Raw genomic sequence first — 26,252 nt, forward strand, 5'->3', positions numbered from 1 at the left:
AGAAAATACAGAATTGACATTTTGTCATGCAGTTATGGCTGTTCTTTCTCCACGAAGTCATAAACTGAGGTTTCAGAGACAGATGTTGTAACATTCAATTGCCATTGCCTTCGGTAGAGATTCCCAAGGTAATTGCATAGCAGCACTGCCTTGTCATTGTCAAACAAAGATTTGAGTCTGCTGTAGATTGTTGGTTTATATTCTGTAAATTCAAGACATGGGATTTATCATTTTCTGTTTGTGAAGTGCAGCTGAAGAATTACCTTTGGCAGTGTAATATTTTTATATGTAAACTCACAGAGTGAGGCCATGCCCACAGCTGATGATGCTGCGAGATAACATTAAAATCCCAGTTTGCTTGGTTTATTACATCCATTGCACAGAAGAATTCTCAGTTTTCAGCCCTTTCCCTTTAGGCATCTGCCACCAATTCTGTACCACCCTTGCACATGACAGCCTCTGGTAAACTTACTGATGACCATAACATCTGTTCCATTTCATGCCCACTATTTGACACGATGGGGCTAGGAGCACAGAGGAAGCTTTCAGCTCAACTCTGATATAAATAAAAACAAAAATTGCCTTTGCACGTCTGTATGCAGCATACTTTACATAACCAGGATTTTCAATCACAAAAGAGCTTATCCTGGCTGCTCCTAGAAATGAAAAAGAATACTTGGTAAATAAAAAATAAAAAATAAATAAAACCAACAAACAGGCTGTGGCTGGATCTGCAGATGAAAGATTAAGCTACAAATGGAGATTTCATTTTCCATTTACTGTGGGTCAAATGCAGTATAAGTTTGAGGTCCTAGTATCACCTAGCACTGTCAGGACACTTTTGGTATCGGACAAATTATCTCATCCTCAGGAGCTTTCTGCCTGAGTTCAGTACAACTCTTCATAAGCAGTGAGTGCTCCAGGATGCAGTGTGCACAGGTCAGGCTGCAAGGAACCTCTCTTTGAAACTCAGACAGAACTCAACACATCTCGAGTTCAGAGAAATCTTTCTTCATAGTTTTCAGATTCAGGTCTATGAAGCATATATGCAAAAGTATTTTCTCCTTCTATTTCTCTTAGGAAAAGAAGCTGAGAATATCTTATTCAATATACAGCAGAATACAGTGCCTATGCAAATATTGTGCAGGTAAGGGTTAATTATACCAAACTTTTCCCATATTACTTAACATGCTTTGGAGATCGTGGGGAAATTCAACTAAATATCAGTCATTGTTCAGCATAGAATTTTCCATCCTATGCCATTTCATCTGTCAGGAAATAAAATTATCCTTGTAATTTTCTTGTTAGTGCATGATCTTTGTAATCAAAATGACAAAGCTACTTATTACAGAGTAAATAGAGTGCTATTCGAGAAGTATTTATCTTACAGAAGTTGAAAAGGAGAGGGCTGATGGGCCTTTCCTTTCTTCTCTATATTTGTTTACCATCCTGATCTTTTGTTCTTCAGTTTCAACTTCCAGATAAAAGCTTTTAGTTGTTCATTTTCACGTGATGGCTCCCGATTATCAGTTTTTTGTCTGTTTTGTTTTTCTCCCTCGTACCTCACACAACAGCTTAAGGAGCCTATAGCTCCTTGGCGATCATGTAGGTGATTTTGCAGTGCAGTACAGTGAATGCTTACTGGAAGGAGGTGTGAAGCACACTGCCCCTGGGCCAGCAGTGAGGCTGGCTGTGCCATGCCAATGGGCACATCCCACAGGGTCAGCAGTCGCAGTGTAATCACTGGACAAGTCTCAGCACGAGGGCAGGTTGTGGTGGAGTCAGGAAAGCAAGACAGACCCTTGGGGTCCAGGCTGATGGAGCGTACGTCCATGGCACAGCCTTGGCTGCAGTGCTGTAGTGTAGCTTGAGTGCAAGAACAGAGGAACAAACTGTTTCAGTGTACTGAGCTGTCAGCATGATGCTGCTAGCACTTTCCACTTCTTAGGAAGGAGGGGTGGCATTATCTGAAATATACCAGAGGGAAAGCAAGCCAGGTGGCACTGGTCTCTCATTTGCTGCTTTTCATCTGCTAGTACTGCCTGGATAGTTTTCTGGAAATACTGTACCATCTGAGCACTTAGTGGAAGTCATATAAACACAATTAAGACCTTAGGAACTATTAGGAAAAACTAATGACAAAATATTATTTCTCTGTGATAAAGCAAGAGCTCATCCTGCTTTGCACTGACCAAGTGCAGTTTTGGCTATTGCTCCTCAAAAAGAACATTCTGACCATTATTTAAAGCATAGAGCAACAAAGAAGACAAAAGGTATGGAATGGTTTTTGTACCATGAGATACTTATTTTTTGTTCTGGCAAGGGACATCTGAATGAAGAAGTGATAGAGATTTCTAAAATCATTAGGGGAATGGAGTAGATTAACGGAAATTTATCCGTTGTCGTTATGTAAGAAGTAGAGATACCTACAATTACAAGGCAGCAGATATAAAGCAAACAAAAGAAACTCATCCACTGCAAGTTAATATTATGGAATGTATTGCTTGAGGATGCTGTAGAGATCAAAAGTATTCAGGGTTTCCAAAGTGATTAAAGAAATTAATGGAGGAGTCCATGGTTGGCTAGGTAAGATGATCTGGTGATAATCCTGTATCTCAAAGTGTCCCTAAACTACAGTCTGCAAATTAGTATAGTATACAGAGACATTTAATTCTTCTGCTGTTTCTCATAGCTTCTCATAGTTTCTCGTAGCTTTTCTCATAGCTTCTGCTACTGGCCTGCACCAAAGCCAGGATCCTGTAAGAGATAGATTTTTTTGTAAAGTTCAGTACATTTGTTTAGCTATAATACTTACTGCTTGCTCCAGCTCCTCCTAGACTGAAGATATCACCTCTTCCCCAGAAGCGATAAGAACTGGAAGAAAGAGGACAAGGGAGCGGGACTGGGTGATTTCTACCTTTCATTCATTGTGGATCTCAGTGTTGTATCTGTGTCACAAGTGTGTATTATACCCAGCCTGTATTGTGAAGGGCACAATTTGATCCAATCTTTTTTTGCTCTTGCTGACCTCTCAAAGATTGTTTTATAAGCATTTTCTAGCAAACAGTAATGCTAAGGGCAACTGTTCTACAATGTTGTCAAGCCTATTATTTTTGTGGCCAACACAGATGGATTACTGAGACCTAACTTTGAAGGCAGCTAGGTTTTCAACTATTTAGATGGAGGATTGGCTCAGCTAGGGAGAAAAATGCAGGCAATTATTTCTAACACTAGGTTTCTTCTTTATCTAGTGTTCAATTTTCTGAAATACTGCTATGTCTTTTATCAAGAAATAGAGGCTAACTGGCTTGGAAAATCTAAGATAAGGAGTTTCTGATGCAGGAATAATTGGTTGTAGTAGATTGGGCCAAATTAGAATGGTGCTCAGCAGAATTGTTTACTGTACTGTGTGCATGCCACTTATTTCAGCCACTTCCATCATGTTTTCCTTTTTCTCTACTTTTTTTTTAACTATTTAATATTGAGATAGTTGTTGACATTAGCTTACTTTCCTACACGAGACTCTCCTGAACAACAAAGACACAAAGTATTAGCCTGAAACATAAAAATGTCACATCCTCTAGGATTATGCATAGGCTGTCTTTAAATGTTAGCATTAACCTTCAGTTTAGTTGTATCTGTAGACAGAAGACTGAGAAAAATGCAAACTGACACTGTGGTGTATTTTTTTTTCATTGTAAATATTTACGTTTGTCTTCAGATCATATTTTCCAGGTGCAGAAAGAAGTTAGGAAACTGTTATTTGAGTTGCTGGAGATTCAGCTGATTAAGCACCTGTCACTGAATCAGTTTTATAACACAACTCTTCTAATTCCATAGTGATAGCACACAAAATAAAATCATTGTACTTTTCAGATGTTTGGTTAGTTGATTTGTTATCATCCTAGTGAAGGCAGAGATAGTCTTAATGATCTCAAGTGTATAGTGTTCCCACAACCCACTCTCTATCAAATTCCAAAAGTAACAAAAAATAAAACTAGATAGTGCTCCATAACCTTCAAAAGGGAACAATAAATATAGAGAAGGAAAGGGTAAGAGAGGGAAAGAGAAGGAAATTGTGCATACCCATACCAAAGAATATGCTGCAGCAAAGTTAACTTTTGCATTCAGTGATACAGCCTACTTGATGGCGACCACACTATTGTCTTTTTTCTAACAACTGCAACAGGTGGGAGAAGAATTAGAATGAGTAAAATGGATGAAAAACCTTGTTGAATGAATGTAGCATCGTGTCACAAGTTAGGTAAGGCATACTACTTGTCATAACCAGTAAAGCAGGGAAAAGCTCTCTAAATGGAAAGTTTCAGATAGCTGTGGAAGCAGAGCTAGCAAAGTGATCAGTGATGGCAGTCTGTACCCAAACATCAAAAATCCTGCTTTGCTCTTTTTTCTCTCCTCTCCTGTTTCCCTCAGTAGGCATCCATCAAACTGCAGTAGGATTTCTGTGGCCAGTTTGTGTCTTGTAAATTGACATGAGACTTTGCCCAGAATCCCTGCTAAATTACATGAAAACAGGATTTATGCTGCATGTAAACCGTGTAAATCCAGTCAGCTTTTAAGTGGAAACCAATTTTGTAGTGTGTAAGTATCATTGATTTGTTAATCTGACAATTTTTTTAAACAAGCTGATGCGGATTAGCCAGTTCTGATTATTTGTCTCCTGCAAGTCATTTTAGTGCTGGATAGCTCAGTGAGTAAAGCACTAGAAATTAACCTTTGAGGCCTGCCTATAAATAAATTATTGATCCTTAAAAAAGAATCAGATAATCTTATTAAATATAGTTTTCTGTAGCTTGAGTCTAAATCCTGCCATAGAGAACCATTTATCATAAGTGACAATCTTTTTTGCTGAAGCAGACAGGAGCTGAGCTACAATAGAAAGTAAATCCTACAGGAATTGGTACAGTATGAAGAATTTCCAGCTGATTTAACAGTTAAGGGATGTTTTGTTTCCCCTCCAAATGATTTTAAGGGCTTTTAGCTTTTATGCATATTTTTATAGCTATATGTCCAATCATTCTCAGTCAGAAAAAATGTCTCTGAAATTTCATGCATGATGGTATTCTGGAGCCAAGCGTCTTTGAGAAGGAATGAATTTCTGATCCATGACATAACAGACACAAGTGGAAAATACATAGCAAGCAATATAATATTGAAAGGCAGAAGTGATATGGAGTTCAGTACTTAACATATAAATGACTGCTCAGAAGTACTCTACAGAAAAAAGTAGTTAACACGGTGTCAAAAGGTAAGTATACAGATGGTGAGACCTAGTGTTGTTATTTTTTACAACTGCAGCTCAGTGATATACTGAAATGCAGCAAAGTCAAGTGAGCATTTTAATGATCAGACAAAAAAAAAATCTGAACTTTATGGTTAGTTTCAATAACCTGACTTTTCTGTTTTGCAAAAGAGGAGAAGTAAAACAGGATATTTGTGCTTGCGTTGTCTTTCTGCTGTTGGTTGATGGGGAGGCAGGGCAGGGCAGGGGAAAGAGGGGATTCCTGGGGAGATCGGAGTTCTGACTTGGTTCATCAGCCTGCTTCAGTGTCAGCATCAAGGTCAGAGATGTCCCAGTGCTGATTTCTGGTGTCTACATCAACGTTCATAGCACCAAGCTGTGTGACCCTAGGATCGCACTAGGTATATATTTTCAAAACAATTTTGCTTCCTAATTGGGAGTGAATGCTACAGTCTTACCTGTACCCAAGGGGAAGAAAAAGACACCCCCCAAAAAATACTCTGCAGCTGGGCTCTGTACCCTGTCGGTTTCATATCTAAAATTGGTGAAGCTGGAGGTCTGCTCCTCCACTTGTCTATTCCAGTTTCAGGTTTACAGCTTAGAAATACTGTGCTGTTGAAAGAATACAGAAAAAAAAAAAAAAGATGTAGCAGAGGGAAAAAATGTGCATGCTCTAGATATTGGCTGAGTAATTCAAAGATTAGAAGAAATGGTACCTAATAGAGTGTCTAATTCAATAAGGATATATTGGACTTTTGTGATAAGGGAACTATTGCGAGTTTAAGAAAAAGTCAGACAAGACCACATAATTACAAGGCATAACATATCTCTGCTTAAGGTGGTAAAGATGAAAGATGTGTGCTGTTGCTCTGGATTAACTCAGAAGTTATTTGTGGCCATGTAAGTAAAGACTAGGAGGAGTATCCTCCAGTGTGGAGCGGCAGCTGTTCTGTACTAAATTGCTAGCTTAATCTCATGAAATTGCTTGCACTAATTCACTTCAGCGTACCGATGAGTCTGTGATGGCATAATGCTGAGCTATGGGGGTTTTCTGCTTCCCTGTACACAGCACTGTGTCTGTCCTCCTTCATGTTCCAAGTCCAGCACCACCCTTGAGCTTGGGATGAATTGTAATGGCCTTTGGCGCTAATGGCTGTGGTGCAAGAGCAGCAGCCTTCCCTGTGCCTGATGGGACCTAGCCATCATGGCAGCATCCAGGTGGCAGAAAGCACATAGCAAGGATTATGTTTTCTCTTAATGAGAGGGACAAGATGAAGTCAATCCGTGCATCAGCATGATGACTAGCCAGAACAGTATATTTCTCATTGTTTTGCAGAAATTTGTGGATATTTAAAAATACAAGTTCTTCTACCAGGTGGAAATTGTTCAGTATTCCTTCACTAGTACTAGTATACCAGTTTTATCCTTTTTATTAAAACATTTATCGCTTTTGATTAACGAAGGGCACAGTGGACTGGACTTCAGCTGTACAGTAAAAATGACCAGGATTCGTTTTGTTGTTCTCAGTGTTATTTTTGAAGTGTTGCAGAAAGAGAGCTGGATGTTAAAGCGTTATGTTTATTTTCACCCTAATAAAGCGATCCTAACAGCCGAGCTTGTACTGCTTAATTTGTTTCCATGGAGTGATATTGTAATTCTGACGTACTGAAAAATTGCCTTGCGGAGACTCATATTGCATTTGTTGCAGAGTGCATCTTTGATGTAACATTTGTTATTGTAGTGCTTGGGGTGTCTTCAGAGGAGTAATATACTAAATGAACCTGGCTGTATTATCCCTTTAATGTAGAATAGAATTTTGCATTAAATTTTCAGTGTATTTCAAATGTGTTTTGCCAGCTATTGGTCTGCCCAGGAATAGAGCCAGTATATCAATACAAAGTCAGAAAAATTCTTAACTCACCATCTTTGGGGAAGCTCTCAGGTCGTTCCAATTCTTTTTTGTTAGACAAGCAGACAGCATGAACTCCTGTATTTACGCCTGCCTGTCAGGATTTTTATAGTAGAAACACGAATGACTGTTTGTAATGCAGGATTAGCCTGTCTCACAAAATGTTATTGGAATTAGACCTGACTAGAGAGTGACTTTTTTCTGTATTTAACTTTAGATTGTATCCCACATCAGCCTTTGCACTCACAGGATCACTCTCCCTCTTATATTAGAGTAAATATTGAAAAGCATTATGTATTTTTCTGGATCTGCAGAGACAAAATGAGAGCTGTATATACCCGCCTGCTGGCAAAATGTAAAAAGATTGTACTATGATGTCCTATTAGACCTCAAGACTAGAAGGACAGTTTGTCTTGAACACAGGCATTTTTCATAATTATGTTGCCTGCAGGGTTACCACCTGCCCTAATTTGATCTGATTAAGGTAAATGCAAAACTGTCCTCATTTCAGAAGTGGAACTTTGCCATGTTCCATCACAGAGAACGATATGATGAGCGTGCATGTATTGCTTGTGCAGAGGAGGAAGAAAAATATTAGAATTAGGTAGCAATTAAAATTTCAACTCCATTACCAGAGTGCAGGTTACTTTTTGGCAATTACTTCATTCTTAAATATTCTTGAAATGATTTTCTGTCATGAAAATACAATGAAAGAGAGAAAATAATCATAGCCATTCATCCAGATAGGTCTGTTCTATTCTGTAAGACATAATATATTCCGTGGCTTTTTAAAATTCTTTTTTGGTTGGCTGGGTTTATTGTCCATGAACATTTATTTTTAGAGTAGCCGGGGCTTGCCATGTAGTCTGAGTCATTTATGTAGCAATTTAAATAATTGTCTAAGCTCTCAGTGAGACAGTCTTATAAATGCTGCACAGACTGAAGGAATAGTATTTTTTTATATACTGTTTGTACAGAATGCCATTGTATCCCTGGGAAAGGAAAAAAAAAAAGATTCCAGAAGTAGCAAGAAAGAGCATTGTTTATGGGTCACTGAATATTGTTTGCCATTCTCCTTTCTCCAGTAGTAATTTTGTACATGCTTATGCATGTGTAGGAGAGCGAGACCTGCATGTGTGCCTCGTTTTTTGTTTGGTTTTTTGTCAGATATATTTTGAACTTGGAATATTGATTTTGCTTTACTATGGATGAAAAATGACATTTAAAAATCACATTTTAGAGTAATTTAGCACTATTTTGTAATTAAGGAGTTGGAAACCTGTGTTTGATATCTGGCATCTGACCACATATTTTTTAACGGTACAGTGGCTGTTCTATGTTACTTAGTCTGCGTAGTAACTCACTTGGTATTACATGAGTAAGAGAGAAATGTACAGCAGTGTCAATTGCTGATGCTGTTCTATCTCTCAATCTCAAAATTAGAGGAAAACAGTTTTCTTAATGCAAGTTTTAAGGGAGAAAAAAATTTGCTTCAATCTAAACTTGATTCTCAGCACTAGGGCTTTACAATATACTTCAATTATCAAGCTACCATCTGCAAAATGCCTGTGTGAACTTTGGTTTAATTTCAGCTTAGAAATCTTTTACTGATTTCTACATTGCACCTTTTGCAGTCTAGTATTCAGAAATAAGTCTCTTCAAAACTTGTCCATCAGTAGCTGGCAAATGAAATTCTTCTATAGTTGGGGTTTTTTGTTTTTTTTTTGCCTTGTGTTGACTTTTATTCAGGAATAGTTGGGATTTCCCTGAGAAGACAGTCTCCTCTCTTATGTAGTCTCTAACACATGCTGAAAGCTCCTGACCACTCACTTGCCTTCTAAAAGGGACTGATCATCATCAAAGGCCAGTGTTAGCATGAAGGTGGGAATTTGAGAGAACAGAGTTTGCTTTGGAGATTTCAACTACTTTTTGAATAAAAGATGAGAAAGCCTTTCATGAATCAAGCTGATTGAGCTAAAAACATACTATACTGAGAGTGAAGTGTTCCTTTCAGCCCAGATCCCTGCCATGAGATTTCCACAACCAAGTTTTACATGGCAGAAGGTAATGCGCCTTCCAGAGCAAGTTTAGAGCAACTCTGTTGCATCTCAACTGAAAAAAAAATCATCAGGGTTGTGTTAAAAGTCTTAGACTTGGTGATTTTCTGACTCTTTGATGTTATAGAAATTGTAGGATTAACTTTCACTAATTAAGAAGCTTTAAAAAAAGAAATGATGTTTCTGTAAAATCTACTTAAATTTGACATGTCAGTATTTCTGTTGAAAGAAGGAAGTCTCCTTATTTCTGCTGCTGAAGCTGCTGTATTTGAGCAGTAAATGTCCCTGTTCGGTTCTCATTACAGATAGATAGCATGGATTTTATTTTGTTGCACAAGTTCAGTATTCACTGACTTCACTGAGAACTGCATGGGTGAATTTATGCCTATAATTTAAATTGGAGTATTGAACAACCAGATGGTACAGGCTATTAGTCAAATAAGTTTGCACCATGGCATGGTCACCATGAAGTCTTAGTCTCTTGGGCAACACTGAATTTCATTTTAGAAAATCCCCTCCCTGAGACTGATTCTTTTGACAGTTCATCTTAGAGTGGTACAGCATATACAGAAAACTGGCAAAAATAACAAATGCTGGCATGCTGGCATTGTGCAGCTCTTTACGATTCAGGGTTGGAATGCTGTTGTGAGCAAACATTGCTTGTTCAAGTATCGTCTTATGCAAAAAGCAAGCAAGTAAACAGGTTATAAACTGAAATCGCAGGTCGATATTCCTACTGATATTTTTTGTTGTAAAGATTTAAAGAAAGACCATTGGAGGAAATTGCTAACATGGTTCATTACTTTGGGTCATTTGGCTTTAAAACGTCATTAAAAACCAGTAGATGCACAGTGAAGGCCAGAGTTGTGTGCAGTGTGAGACAGTCAGGCCAACAGATTTTTCTCTGAAGCATCTGAGATGCTCTATTTGCCACCAGTAGTCAAACTTCATGTGATCCTTCCCCATCTCTGTCGCGGTCTTTTTGCAGATTTTTTGCACTAGTGCTTCAAAAGAGCAAAAATACTTCTTATGTCTCTAGAGGATTTTGAAATTAAGACACACATGGAAACAAAAATGTAACATGTTCAGCTGGGCAACTAACATCTCTGGTAACTGTCAGAAATTCTGTCCTAAAATGAAGCTTTTATGAAACTTTTTCTGATATTAGCTTTAGTAGCCGTTTTGATGGCAAAATATGGATAGGGTTTTTTTTGCTGAATTCAGCTACTGGAAGTCTGTCAAGAAAAAAGAAAATGACCATAATACTGTTTGGCAGGACTATTAATCAGGACAAAAGGCTGTTTAATTCTGGATTTTAACAGCAACAGAAAGAAGGAAGCAGATTTCTTATTGCAGATTAAGCTTTGCAAAAAGGGGCACTTGATCTTTATCGTGTCTTTTTTGCCATACAGTCTTTAAATATATATATTTATTTCATATACAAACCCATCTTTTTGCTAGTGTAAAGATATGCAAGCAACATTTACTTATTTGTACCTAAGCTAGTTTGCTTGAGCTGAGGAACTCTATATCTAGAGACTTCAGAAGAGCTATAGGAAAGACCTGCACCATGTTGACCTCTGGGGATGTAAGCCAGATGCCAGCATTTCTTGTTTTGCCCTCTGGTTTAACATCAACAAGTGGCAGAGCTGAGCTTTGCAGACTAAATACATGCTTGTTGACTTCAAAAGGACAGAAGTCCATACTCCTTACTTTTGAAAATATCTCCTTTTATATCTTTTTTTTTTAATTAAGAACCTATACTATTTAAACACTATTTCCTTTCAGGTTCACATTTATTTTACCTTACTTTCTGCTTTTTAATAAAAACATCAGTTGGTAACTGATTTTTTTATTTCCAGTTTTACTGAATATGTTATTTCCTACACCAATGGTAAGGTGGATAGTATCAGATATGTGGGTATTAAAAGGTTGTCTCCAGATTAAACTCTGTAGTGAATAGTATATTTACAAAAAAAAAAAAAAAAATCATCAGATGTTTTAGTATGCCCAACTGGCTAAATGCTGCTTGTAACACTTTGACATATATCTATAGCTAAATCAGATTCCTGATAAAAGTTCTGATACCTATAGATAAGCAGGAAACAACCACTGTGCATCCACTGAACCAAAGGTTATTTGCTTTTCTTGGTGAAAAAATATTCCACAAATGAACCTATATCAACCATAATAGATCATCAAAATAGGCATTGGAAGAAATGGGATTTAATGGGTCTGAGAATTTTAGTTTGCGAATGTGGCTCAAACGCATAATCACCACTGAGAATTCAGAAGGTAAATAAATAAGATATTTTGTTAATAAATGAAATCAATAAGTAAACCTGGTGTTTACAAGCTGATTTCATGAAAGAGTTCTGAGTCAGACTTGTGATTTTACCATTAATGGTGGTTAGCACCAATTCGTCTTACAGAAAAAGATGTGTGCCCACATGAAACTCCTGCATTTTAAGATCTACATCTGTAAGGCTTGGGTCCTGACATGCCAAATTATTCACGGAACAGTTCTGTCACTTTTATTTCTTTAAAAATTAAATCTTTCTTATACAAGACATGGTGCAAGTAAACACAGTGTAAGTCTACAAATTAACGAAGCTTTAAGCTTGGTTACATTCAAAAATTATCTAGATAACACTTAAAAGAGAAAAAAGTCAGTAACTTACTATTTACAAAGATATTGTTTGCTAAGGTTGTAAAGAAAATTTGGAAAATGGTTATAATGATACAGTTTTGAAGAATCAACGAGAAGACATTTCTATACCTTTCTCATTGCATAAGTATAAACAATATTCCAAACATAAGGCTTATGTACTTGTGTTCTGTAAACTATGTACTTGATATTCTGCATAATTTTCTTTTCAGTAAAAAAATTGTGCATACCAGACAATCTCTTTGGTTTTGTCTTTCTTCATGTTCACATAACTTCAAAGATGAAAAAAGGTCACCTGCAACATCCAAACAATTAACAAAAATGCAGTGAACAGACATCAGAGTTTGAAATTATTGTCTGTTCCCATGAGAGGCAGTGCTGTCACCAGCATGGGATTGCTTTTCACTGGAATACTCTGACAGTATAAAGGCTTATTTTTGCACCAATATCCCAATTAGTTGAACAGGTTGGAAGAAACTGAGAAAATGACAGATCAAACAAATGCATGCTAATCATGGGATTTCAAACCTAGTGAGTCTTGTCTTGTGTGAAAGTCTCCCCTGACTCCCTCTTTGTGTTACTCAGTTACCATTCCTACACATAGCCAGCTACAGGACACATCCCTCATCACTACTGTAGTGCTAGCACTGCCCTTCAAGTGCTGCTTTGCCAAATGTTTAGAATGTATACTTTTTTTAATGTGAAATATTGTTCATATTTGTGATCATCAAATATTACTCAGTGCAATCAGAAAAAGACACACATCCATTAATTTTCTAAGCACAAAGTGGTTATTCTCATGTATTTTAAACATTTTTCAGTTGGAAGCTTGGTTTAGCAATTAGCACTGTGGAAAGACATCCTTTGAAGGACACTGATAGATGTGCTTACACGGTTACCTTCAGAACTGAAAAAAGGGTATGTACTTTTCAGAATTAACAACTTTTGATGTAGACGTAACATTTAAGTTAGAAAAACTGATGTTACGCTGTGTTCATAACATAAGTGCTCAGTTTAGTGCAGGGATCTAAAACTTATGGAAAAGTTATATGCCTAAAGCATGTGCAGAAATTATTTGGATTGGGCCTACTGGGCAGAACCAACCCCATCTAACCACAGAAGTACAAAAGCTAGTTGTATAAAACCTAATCATCTAAGACTCCACAATCAATGGAGGCAAATGGATGTCTCCTTTATGCCTGTCTCAAACAGAGGGAGTTACCCTTTAAAGCATATGCTTCCATATATTGACCAAAAAGGAAGTGTGCAATGAATAAATGGGCCCTGAATAACTAATATTTAAATGCTTAAATCCAAGGAACTGAATCTCACCCAACTGTACAGTTTGGGGAAAGATTAAACTTCACAAGCAAAGAGGGAAATAGTGCCACAAACCTATGATTGAAGTTAAGATATAGGGTGCAGCTGTAAAAGAGGGGTGTATCTGCTTGTATGTAACAGTTAATGAAGACATCGTGTCTGAGGAGAACATTCATCCCTAGAGATGGAAAGTAATATATTTATCATCAACGTGCTGCTCAGTTTTGTGAAGCTTACCTGTTTCGTTTCTTGGGAATTTGTATAGTCCAGAATCTCTTGCTGCCTGAGTACTGTGAGGGCCAGTGAAGTGCTTAGGCTGTCGAGTGGTCCATCAGAGCAGGGCCAGCAGCTTGTCCCATACCCCTGTCCCACCAAGAGCAGGGCACCAGGGGCACCAGGCACCTCCCTGGGGCCAAGACCTGGAGCATGGCCCTGCTGCGACCTCACTGGGGCTAGTGCTGATGGCCCTGGGCTGACATGGGGGCCTGGGGGTGGGCAGGGGCAGGCAGGGCTGGTGGTGCCCTGTGGCACTGGTGCATGCATTGGCTCTGCCAACTGTAACAATTGTCATTTTATTGTTTTTATTTTGCCGGTATATCATAGAATCATAGAATGGCTTGGGTTGGAAGGGACGCCAAGGATCATCAAATTCCAGCCCCCCTGCTACAGGCATAACCAACAACTTCCAGATCTAGTACTAGACCAGGCTGCCCAGGGCCCCATCCAACCTGGTCTTGAACACCTCCAGGGACAGAGTATCCACAACCTCTCTGGGCAGCCTGTTCCAGCACCTCACCACTCTCTCTGTAGAGAACTTCTCCCTGACATCCAATCTAAACCTTCCCTCCTTGAGCTTAAAACCATTCCCACTTCTCCTGTCACTATCTACCTTTTTAAAAAGCCAATTCCCCTCCTGTTTGTAATCCCTTTTTAAATACTGGAAGGCTGCAATGAGGTCTTCTTGCAGCCTTCTCTTCTTCAGGCTGAACAAGCCAACATATATGCAATATTAATGGATTGATTTAAGTTTTCATCTGCCTTGTCACTGGAGAACATAAGTCATGCAATGTGATAGTTTTAAGTAAAAACATAACCAGAAGGTAGTTCTGTGAGAAAAAAAAAAATATGTGAAGAGTTGGGTAATTAAATTGGTGGTAGTTGGAATCACAGTTTAATTACAGGTTGAAAATGTATGTTCAGAGCAGTTCAAATCAGGGGATTTACGCTGTTAGGAGACATTAAACTGGCCTTCTTAAATTTTGCTTTTTAAATTTTTCTCATGAAGATACATTCCCTTATAGGAATGGATTAAAAATATCTTTATGTCCTTATGAAGAGAATACCACAATGTAAATTGTAAATGTACGGTTGTAAGCAGCATTTGGAGTGAAATAATAATGCAGTGTGGGATTCAAGCAACAATAAAATTATTAAAACAAATAATCCAGTATCTGATAGAACATTTAGAAAAAAATAATAATCTTAAATTTAAAGCAGTGAATAAAAGCTTAAATAAAAGCAAAGTTGCCTGCAGTGAGTTTATAAAGCTACTAGTGCTTTGAATTGTGTATCATCCTTTTTTGTGTCTTAGTTTCCTGCTTAGATTCAGATTCATCCCTAAACCATAACATTAATGTTACAGGTCTTATCCCTTTGAGGTCAATAGAGTTATGTCACAGGAAAAAGTGATGTAAAAAAAGCCTAAAGATCTGCATCGATATTATATTCCTTGTATCTTGTTCTGCCTTCACAGCAGGCAAAAGCCTGTAACAGCCCTTGTAGCCAAGAACATAGGAAACGTAGAGGCTTGAATGTCAGTTGAAAGAGGGAATTAATAAGCCCTTTAGCTGTCATTTTATCAGTCTGCAGATGTCCTCAATCCTGAGTTTTGGCTTCTGATTAAAGGCAATTGTTCATGCCTTTGGATCATTTGCTTTTAACACTCATGTTTTATTGTTGCTGATTTTTTTTTTATCTACATATTTCTATATTCTGGCTTGCATGTGTTGAAATTTCCCGTATATCTGTGTTTTTTTCAAGTAATAATTGGGAGAAAGGAAATGAAAGTTTACTGTTAATTGTTAAGGATTTCTGTCCTACAGAGGACATAAAATGTAATCCTCAAAGGGTCCTACACAAAACAGCAGAAATCTTCAAAGTGCAGATTATTTATTTCACGTGGCAAGTTCAGGTTACAAATCAGAAAGAGAAAATGCATTTTTCTTGTAAGTTTTTATGTGCACAGTTTGCCAGTGAACCCAGTGAGCATGGTGCTTAACTTATAATAATGTTCAAGTTCCCACGCGTGTTTGCATATACATGTATAAATCGACAAATGTATGGATGTTTTTGTGGGTGTGATAAAAAGTATTTCTTAACAGTCTTCATTAAAATAGATATTTTAAAATCTTTTTTAATTTATGGAGTGGTTATTTTTCTATAGCCTTTGCCGCTAGTGCAGGAATTTAACATCACTCAAGACTTTTTGAAATCTCCCAGATATTTGATGAAAATGGGTTGTTTTACAGAGGTCTGCTTACAGAACAGAAAAACTAAAGTAGAAATAGGAAATATCAGAAATATATTCAGAAATATCCAAATAGAAAGATGTTTTTATCTTATTTCTTCTATTATTTTCCACGTTCCTTCATTATTTCCATTTTCTTTCCTCAAATTATTTTTTCTTCCAATTGCTTCAGTAATGCGAGTTTCTAAAAAGACAGCAAACTGTTAATGTCTGTCAATATAATTCAATATCACACGCATTTTACATTTCTGAACTGATTGTTGCTGAAGTGCATCTTACCAACTGTGACATGATTTTTAAGTTATCTCCCTTCTTTGCTAGTGACTTCAAGATCTCTTGTGTAATCATCTTATGAGATCCAGCGGAAGTCTGGACTATGAAAAGACTGGAAACTGGATTGGGCAAATCTGAAAATTAGGTTATAGAAAATAACTCTGTTGGGAAGAGGATGTATTGGTAGCCAACCAGTAGCATTAATAATAAACATATGTATGTATGCTCATATATGTTTAACAATTTTTCAGAAACATCCTTAGTTCAAAGCATTTATAAAAGAGAGATACAGGGAGAAAAAGAGGATACAGGTAAACAGCTCACATATGGGCAACTATGTAAATTATGCATGAAGAGGGCAAAATGGAATGGACTTCTGGGAGAAATAGGCATTTGATAAATATGATTACAAGGAGAACAGAAAGAGGAAAAAATCTTGCTAGGCAAGAAAAGGGGAACTTTCCCATCTTACGGGTGGGAAAATAAATTGGGAAGGATAAGAAAGGAAAAAGAAGAATCTGTGAAGACTGAAAGAAGCAGACAACCAAAAAGTAGTTTAGCTGTTGATAGAAAGTTATCGTTTGTCAAAGATTATCATACAGTATTATATAAAATCAATTGTCTGCAACAGTTAGACATTCCTATAGCAGTGTGCAGTCAGTGCAGATATTTTCAGGAAAAAAAAAAAGATACAAGGAAAAATGGGGTGGAAAGGATAAGAATATCCTGGATTTCATTAAATGTGAAGAAAGTAATATTTAGTGAGAGATAAGCAACTAGCAGAAAATTCTTACTGTGTACTTAAATCTTGGCTGCCTTGTAAAGGGTTTGGTGATGAAGTTGTGTTGATGTTGCATTTTCCACATGTACCTCCTCTGAAAGGAAACAGAACATTTACCAGCAAGAAGTTTTTTAGAATATCATTTAAATCAGCTCCCTAGGTCGAAAAAGTTAAACTAATGAAAGACTCGTACTGTTACAAATGTGTCTAAAATAGGGTTTTTGCCTTTTTAGTTATGTGCTTGCAAGTATACAGGCTTTTCCCTTTGTTTCCCTAACACAGCTATGCCAGCAGGAGTTGCGAGTGTAGGCCATGCCTCATTGCCTTTGAGTGAAGCCATGGTGCTGATGGAGATTTCCTGACAACTGTCTCCAAATTCATTTACATCTTTTTGATAGCAGTCATTAAGGGTGAGAGGTAGCTGTTTGTACTTGCATCAGCAGAAAAACAGGTTGACAAAAATTTTAGTTCCTCCCATATTCTGCTTTTAATTCCTTTTAAGGAATTTTCTCTGTTCACAAGCAGATGCTTCAATTTATGGTAAGAAGAATAAAGCCCAGATTGCTTTCACAGACTGCACTTTAATCCCTTGCCTGACATGAGTCTGGTAGTGCACAAAAGTGAATAGCATGCTAGAATTTCATCACCAGGTAGGTAATCACAGTCTGAACAGATCAGTAAGGTCCATAGCGTATAGCAAGACATATTGTTTCTTACTGGCTGGTACAGATGTAAAAATGTTTAAACTGATACAAAGTCCTGGCAAATCTCTCTCCTGCCTATGTAGTTGATTTGTGTATCACACCTGTGGGTGACAAGTACATATATGTGAAATGGATCATGTCTTGGACAGACAGAAGTAAAGTGATCTGTGACACCTGCAGAGCCTATCCTTCAGGGAATCAGGGAAAGCCTTTTTAACACTTAGAGCTGAGTCCAAACCTGGTATGTGAATCAGAATGCAGCTTTGGGCAGCTCCAAGGTGCTGATGTGAGAGCTTATCAACGGTTTACGGGCTGGTTTGGCCCTGTTCCATGACTAGTGGGGCCGAGGGACCCACGGACCCACGCCCCAGAAAAGGGAAACGGGAAAAAAGGGTAGGGTGATGGGCCTAAGAACAAAACAGTAGCAATGATCTGAGGAGAAACAAACTAATTTACTAAATAAGATATCAACATGCAAAATAACACAGTATAATACAATATAATTACAATTTAAGCTAATAAATCCAATAAAATGAGAGAAAGTGTCCAAAATTAAGGTAGGCCTTACTCTAATAACGATGGTGAGACTGCTGAGGAGTGAGATGCTGCCAGGACGAGAGATGAGACGAGAAGAGGGAAGGTCTCATGATCTGCAAACAGGTTTATCTTTCCCTCTGACCGGAAAACGGTAACAGGGCAGCAAAGTCCTGTGGGGAATTTAGTAGTTCTTCTCTTCTGAGAACCAGGTACATACACTACATGATGTTATGATGTGAAATACCAATAACCAAAAATCATAAAAGCATGACAGAGCTTTTAGCAGGCCTCTTGGCTTACACTAAGAGACTGATAGTATCTGGCAGAGAGTGCTGCCCTTTTCATCTTGCTTTTGTTTCTAGTCCTCTGGGGCAAGGGCTAAAATATACAGAATATAACCTTTCTATGCATTCTTGGTAGCATGCTCTGAAATGTGGAGGGATTATTTGATAGATGGCTTTCAGCATTCTGTTGCCCACAGAACCATGGCTTATCTTTCTAATCTTCTAAATCCAACATAATCTGTATATTCTATCCTCTGTGTATATGTATCTTACAGCTGAAACTGCACTGGCAGGGAATTCTAAAGTGGCTGTTTTTGTTTCTTTCCAACAGCTGGCTGCCCAGACTCCTTGATTAAAGAGGTTCATCACTTCAGGATTCTGGGAGAAGAACAGGTGAGTTAGAATCTCAAAGTTAAAGTCTTAATGTCATGAAAGATAGACACTAATGAGACAGTTTTGTCTCTCTCCAGAGAGGCAGAGTGTGTCTCGTGACCCCCAATGACCTGAAATAAGGGGGAGAATGCACACAGGAGATATATGTGCAATTTTTTTTTTTAATTCTATCCATCAGCCTTGACAGGTTATTAATTGGTACATCTGCTATCTGCCACAGCTTTTCAGCTTTAGACTACAGCAGTAAACAGTATCTCTAAAACAGCAGATAGACAAACAATCTGACGAAGAGACTGATATTTACAGCTGCTTTGTATTATCCGTCTCTTTTTTTTACCTCTGGTCTCTTTTAAAAGAATGTTTCTTATTCATAATTATGCCTGTGCTTTGCACTGACAAAGCTGTTTCTATAGAGGGATCTTACGAACGCATGTGAGGTATGCTTTACCACACTCACAGGATGGTCATAATTAATGTTTTGTTAACAATGAAATCAATGTACAGAGATATTGAGAAAATAGCCTTAAATGTTGAGAGGCAAGTTGAATTGTCAGATACTCAGTGCTTCTGAAATTCAAGTTGTCCATATCTCAAGTATCTTTCCTAATGTACTGTTATGAAGCCTAACTGCCTTACACAGAGTTGCTATACGTACTAGAGACTGGGTGCCTGGAAGCTCAGCATTGGTGTGTTGTACATCAGAATATCTGCATCTGTTAAGGAACATAGCCCCAAGGGTTTCGCACAAAGTTGTATGAAGTCTAAGACAAAGGTAGGAGCATGTCCTGAAATGTTAATTCAAAGTCTGATAACTTAGCTGTTAGGTCAGATTATATTGTTTAGAACACCCTGTTCCTTCACCTTTCCTTTTTACTATCCTACAGGCATATTTTTCTTACAGTTAGGACTGCTGGTACATTTTCCAGACTTCCATTTTTCTTCCACCGGTCCCTCACTTCAGATGTTATAGAAAATCAAACATGTAAGTCCTCAGGGACTAAGTTTGTTCTTAGCAAGAAGACAGCAGTAAGAGCCGTGTGGCAGGATTTGTCCAACAAAAAATGGAAAAAAAGGCAGAAAACAGGGTAGGCCAGAAGAGAGACTAGAAACAGGAATCTAGTGAGACTGAAAGTTCAACAAGGGGAAATAAAAGAAAGACTGGGATTGATGGAGCTGGGCAACTGGTGAGAACCAGCTGACAAATAGAGAGCAGAGCAAGATGAAGCTTGAGGATACTGGAGAGATGGAACTGGCTGGTCAAAGACTGAGTAGTAGGAATTGGAGGCTGACAAGGAACTGGAAGGGACCAAGTACAGAAACTTGCTGGAAGAGACTGGTAAATAAAGGAAGTGTAAGTATATAAATCTGTATGTAATGAACTGCCCAAGGAGTGAAGAAAAGTGGGCTATGAGGAAAGGGAAGGATAGAGATATGAAGGCGAAGAAGGAAACAAAAAGACTGTGAGTAGGAGTGAGAGGTCTGAGCCAGGCACAGATTGATAGCTCCACTGGTAGCGAACTGAGTAGTACATCCCAGCCATGGTAGTAACCACTGACAGAGCGATATAATTTAGTTGAACTTTCTGTTGTAGGTTTGTTGTTTTTTCTCTGTTTGCTTTTTAGAAACAGAAGTGGTAGACATCAAGATGAAGGCTAAAAGAGTTAAGACTGCCAATCTGACATTAGGAAATGTCAGACTTAAGAATGACTATGTGATCTTTCCTTCTTTATTCTACTCTTCTACCTTTACATCTGTTCAGTATTAAATTAGATGATGATATACATGATCTTCAGAAGTGAGATGACATGCAAACCATGAGAAACCTTAAAAAAAAGACAATTTTTTTCCAGTAGTGAGAGAAGTCTTCAAGAGTGTGGATAATTTTAATAAATAAAGTTTTGCTAATCAAGTTAATACTATATTTTTGCCACACAGAATATTTGTGGTATTTTTACTGACTTTCATGATGAAATTACTCCTATTTGTAGTGACTACACTTGAACAGATGAGAAACTTTTGTTAGTAAGCATTAGGAGTGTAAAACTCTGTAGCTAGAAAGTTGTTTTATAGAATGAATCAGACCTGCAAAGATTTGTCTTTCTCTGAAACTGGCTGCACTATCAGGTTATTCAGGTACAATGATTATCATTACAGTCTTAATAAATGCCTTTTCAAGTAGTGAACATTGCTATGCTACTTGAATTGTTACTTAAGCCCACAAAGGCATGAAGAATATCGCAGTTATATTGCGTCTCTATAAAAGCTTTGTTGTCTTGAATCTAGTATGACCACAGTAGCTCCTGTTTGAAATCAGCGTGCTCTTTGATAGTTAAGGAAAAGTAGGTGGAAAAACAATGTTAAAAAAAAAAAAAAAAAAAAGCCTAAAATGCATCCAAATAGTGAAAGGAATTTCTGAAAAAAAAAACTTTATTTATTTATTATTATCTAATAATTTCTTATATTCTCGATGTATTTACTTTTTTAAAGGATTTAATTTTTTTCTGTTTTCATGCATACTAGAGAGAAAATTCATAATTAATTATAACAGGTTTATTCAGACTAATTAAAACTATCAGTAAAAAAAATCAGCATTATCAATCAGCATATATTTTCTTCAAATCCAAGGAACAGTCAAGGAATAACCAAGGCAGGTTACTACTAGATGTTGAATCTTGATTTATTTTTAAAATGCGTATGTATTTACTGCCAGATTATAAAAGCAGAATGGACTATTGTGATAATCTCTTCTGATCTCCTTTAGAATCCACATTACATGAATTTCTTGGATTAATTCTTGTTTAAACTGGAGTACATTGCTGAGAAAAACATCCATTATTTGTTTACAAATCACGTAAAAACATTAAATCCTATTATACCTTTCAGCAATGAAAGATAAAAAATGCCAGTCTCTTTTCTTTCCACCACTCTACCAGCACCAGCATCCCTTCCGACTTTGCTTAACTGCCATTCCTCAGTGTCCAGAAACTTTATATTTCCAGTTCTCTTTGTTCTACCACAAGGCAATAGATGATCATACAAGAAAAGAAAAAGACTCAAATGCATGAATGTGATTCAGAAAGAGCTATCATACCCCTAAAACAAGACTAAACAATTTGCTTTTACAGCAAAAGGTGGACACAACTGAGAAATGTTTCAGACAGAATGAAGGAACCTTTTAGTTTTACATGGACATTTCCAGTGTAGCTACTTGTTGGTTCCGGTTGAAGCAGTGGATGCCCAGTAAGGAACATAATTTCCCTTCTAGAGATTTCTAGTTATTCATCCAAAACTTGCTTTAGTGCTTTTGAACATGCACGAACACAGCTCAGATTCCGATCACAATAAATAATGCTGCTTCCCAGACAGAAATCCCAGTGTTTAATTGTGCCCTATGTTGGTTCTCCCTAGAAAAATAGCTGAAAAGTAACTGTTTGATTAAACCCGCCTGACCAACAGCTGATAGCCCTGTAGCATGGATTCACTTGTTCATTACTCTTCTCAAATTATTGCAAACTTTATCACTGCTGTTCTGTGTTCCTTGGTTTTCTTCCAAGTCATTGATAAAAATTGTAGTTGGCATAAGGCCAGGAATCAATATCTTCAGGATCTTCTTGGAAATACATAGGCCTAATTATGATTACCTGTTTACAATTATATTTCAGACCTGCCAGATAGCTAAATTTTAATCCTCTTAATATTGCATATTAATAAAAATGTCATGCATCATCAAGGCAGATGTCTTAGAGAAGACTGCTTCATCAGCTCTCTTACTTTTATCAACAAAATTTCAGTCAAATTAAAATCAGTAATCTGTTTCTAATAGAAAACAACGATCTCTAGCATTCCTTCACTGCATATTTTTTCCAGTAAATAGTGAGTTTATATATATGAGTTTATTGATGTCAATGAGAGACAAAGGTGTTGAGCAGCTTTAATAATCAATCCACTGGGAAATGTGTCTACCTACCTGTTTATCCAAATAAACTGTTTCTTTATCTAAACATAAGCACTGAATGAAAATGCTCAGAAATAAATGCTTTATATTTAACTTCAAACGTAAGGAGTTACTGATTAATATTTGCTAAAAGTTCCATAATAATAAAATTGTTTTCCAAGTAGTCTCCATTCTCATTAGTGTCTTTGACATGTAAATCTCCCATGTCTCCTATTCCCTCAGGAAAATGTGCATTACAGGAAATTCATTCTTGCTGGAAACTCTAATTTTTAAGATTTAATTGGAAACATCAAGATAGTTTTTAAACAGGGAATTGTTTTTAGATTTTAAGGAAAGGATCTATATGGGGAAATAGAATAAACTGCTGGCACATGATATACATTGTGGATATCTAACTTACCAGATATAATTGGCTTCCAGAGAAACTGATTTAAAATGCAACACAAATACATGTAGGAACAGATTGCTACCCCATTCAATAATGGACACTTTGAGAAGGTGCCAGAGAGTATGACCTAGAAACGTCTCCAAAGATAAGCCTCTTCTAGAGCTGGTGAAAATAAAAAGGCTTATTCATGTCTTGGATCATTATTCTTTTTCTGGTTGCTGGTTTCCTGATAGATTACATGAATGGAAGAGATGCAGAAAAAGTTCAGAAAGCAGCATTGGGTTGTTTTGGATCTCCTTTTCACAGACAGTCCCAGTGCACAAAAGCCTGCACAAGGCATGGAGACTCTCCTGGACATGCAGCACCACAGAGGGTAAAACCTGAAGCCTTATAACTGGCCTTAGGTCTGTTGGGCTTTTTCTTGCAATTCAGTGTCACTATCCATAATCCGTCATCTTCCCCTAGCATAATGGATGCAGTCCAACCTGCTGTCTAACCACTTCACTTCATGGGTACCTTGAGAGATATTCAGGACTGGGATGAAAGATTTATTAACTGGTGAGCTATTGAGAAACAGCACAATATAAGAAAGTTACAGTCTCTTGCTGCAACCATTTGCCCTGCCAGGCTGGCTGTCTCCAAGTAAACATAAATGATTCTACAAGTCATGATCAAACAAGCTGCTTACAAATATATGTTAAAGATGCAGTAAATATGGGCTGTATCCAAATACAGTGTGAGGCAGGTAATTCAAAAAGCCAGTGCCAGAAACAGCAGAGAGAACACTTTAATTCAGACCTCGATATATCAACATAGTAAGATGACTTGCAGTGAACTGTTATGAAGTCTCCCTAATGACTCTCTGAGAAATTTCCCTCTTCTCCCCAAAGTGATAGAAAAAAATCTTGTTTAATTGTTTAAATGGAATGTTGTGATTCATAAATAAAATAGCAGCTACGTCTGAAGGTTGGAAGGGAAACAAATAATGCAAGAGCAGCCTCCTGCTATACCTGAGTGCCCCCAACAGGTCACAGAGCAGATGAAGCCAATCACATCCTAGTGGCAGGAAAAGAAGCTGCAAAGTAATGTATAGCTACACTTCTCTACTATATCATCTGCTCTGACAACTTTGCAGAAAGGATTGGCCAGTTTCTTGATATTTTGACAGGGGAATGATCAATTTTAACAGATCTCTTCTATCAGCTACTACTTCAGCTTGTAGCACTGCTCACTTTTTCTTTACAAATGTTGTGAGTGTTTATATCCCTGAAATCAGACAAAGGTGGAATGGAGATACTCATTCCTTGTGAGCTGGGAGAATCTTATGCAAAGGAATACTCTGTTTTGAAAATCATCAGGTGCACATTCCCATGCTTTTCAAAGGTGATGTGGGATTGTGTTCTCTCTTGCTGTGAGATGTAACTTTAGAAGATATTGGAATCTAATATGAAAACACAGTATGGACAGAAACATATAACATTAATTTGGATTTTACAAGGATTTTGCAATACATGTGTATGGCAGTGATTTTTTTTTTTGCTTGCAATATTTACTAGAGGATTTTTTAAATTTTATATTACAGAACATTAGAATTTTTTGTCTTTTTGCATGTCTCCTAACAATCTTCTTCTGCGAAGTAACATGGGAGTTCCTCAGCTTTGTTGCTTCTGGATTACTAGAACTTTATCCTCTTTGTGTTCTTTTCATAGACAGAGCATTCCTACTTTCTCACTCTTTTTCTCCAGGTCGCCTATGCACTAGAGCAGTGAGAGAAATAAAAAAATGAGGGAGAAAGAAGGGAGAAAAGTACTTGTGATCAAAACAATTATTTTCTTGCCTTGTCAAAATCAAACAAAAATGTCACTTTGTGTAGGAGTCAAATTTCCATTGTTTATTTCTTGATAAAAAACTATCAATGAAAAACATGCTTCTAAAAAAAAGAGAAGTTCTCTTCCACCCAGCTTTTATTGAATGCAGACAGGACATTTGAACTCCAGTGTTCAGGGTCTCAGGCAGGTGTAACAGGTGAGAATTCTCATATCCCTTGGGTGAACTTGATCTGCTTTCATGGAATATGCATACATTGACTCTTGCAGCCTGAGAAGTGGAATTCCTTTGAGCCATTCTCTACTTCAGTGAATCTCAGTTGCACAGTTTACAAAAGCATCAGTTACAAGCCTTGGAAGTTGTCATTTGTAGGGGACAAAGGAATGCTCACAGGGGTCTGGAGGAGTCGAATGTTGATTTCCAGCATTCGGTCTCTTCATGCTGTGTCCAGAAATGCCTCCTGGAAGATGACAAACTTTCAGTAGTTTGTTAATGTGGTGTCAAACCATACAATGTGCTTAGTCAGCTTTCTTCCCTGTATCGTATTGCCTCTTGTGTATTCATTTTGACTTCTTCTACATCCTTATCCAGTGTTCTCTCTTCTTTGTATTTTTTCTTGATTATTATTTTCATACTCCTCACCTTGTGCTTTCTACCGTTCCGTACACTACTGTCTTCCATTTCTTTTCCCCCTCTCTGTTGTAGTTTTATTTTGTACATAAACTGCGTTGCATCCGTCTAGTCATGGGTTCCTTATCTGAAGTATTTTCTTGAGACTGCCTTACGCACTTTCCCAAAATCATTCAAGTTGCAGCCTTGTGTAAGGTGGTTCTCTTTCTGGTGCCCCCTGTGGTGCACAGTGACCTCACGGGAATAAAAAGCTGACGCTCTGAACTTGCCCTTCCCATTCTATCCTGGGAGTGGAGCCCAGTAACTCAGGAAAAATAAACTAACAGTGGTCCAATGAACCACATAATGGTGGACAGCCATAACACTCAATCTCTTTTTAATCTACATTTTAAGTCATTGATATGGTGCCTCTTTTATAAGTGCTTTTGCTATTCCACTGTGTGCTAAGGGTTTTATACATTAAGTTACATAATTACATTATGTAACTAATTTTATTTTATTTTTGTATGTGTATAATACATATAAATAAAGTGCTTAGTCTACATTATGGACTAATAGGCTCCACAATCTAATTTTGAAACACACAGATGGTTATTTGATTTATATGAGCAGTAAAAAGAATTTGACTCCAGAAAGTAGATTTTCTTTCCTCTGAGACCATTGCACGCAGATAAAAGAAACAAGTAATCTAATTATTTCGTAGAGATTAGAAATTTTGGCTTTATATCTACCTGTT

General features: G+C 37.4%; 1 protein-coding gene across 2 annotated transcripts in view; it reads left to right on the forward strand.

Annotated features, from left to right (window-relative positions):
- The window catches only part of PRKN (parkin RBR E3 ubiquitin protein ligase), a 712,245-nt gene that overhangs the window by 566,374 nt on the left and 119,619 nt on the right, over nt 1-26,252 (forward strand). For both annotated transcript variants that reach the window (XM_021391068.1, XM_021391066.1), the window contains exon 8: nt 18,655-18,716. In XM_021391068.1, the coding sequence (XP_021246743.1) occupies nt 18,655-18,716 (62 nt within the window). The remainder of the gene's footprint in view (nt 1-18,654; nt 18,717-26,252) is intronic.

Source organism: Numida meleagris, chromosome 3, assembly GCF_002078875.1.
Source record: "Numida meleagris isolate 19003 breed g44 Domestic line chromosome 3, NumMel1.0, whole genome shotgun sequence".
NCBI classification, from domain to species: domain Eukaryota; kingdom Metazoa; phylum Chordata; class Aves; order Galliformes; family Numididae; genus Numida; species Numida meleagris.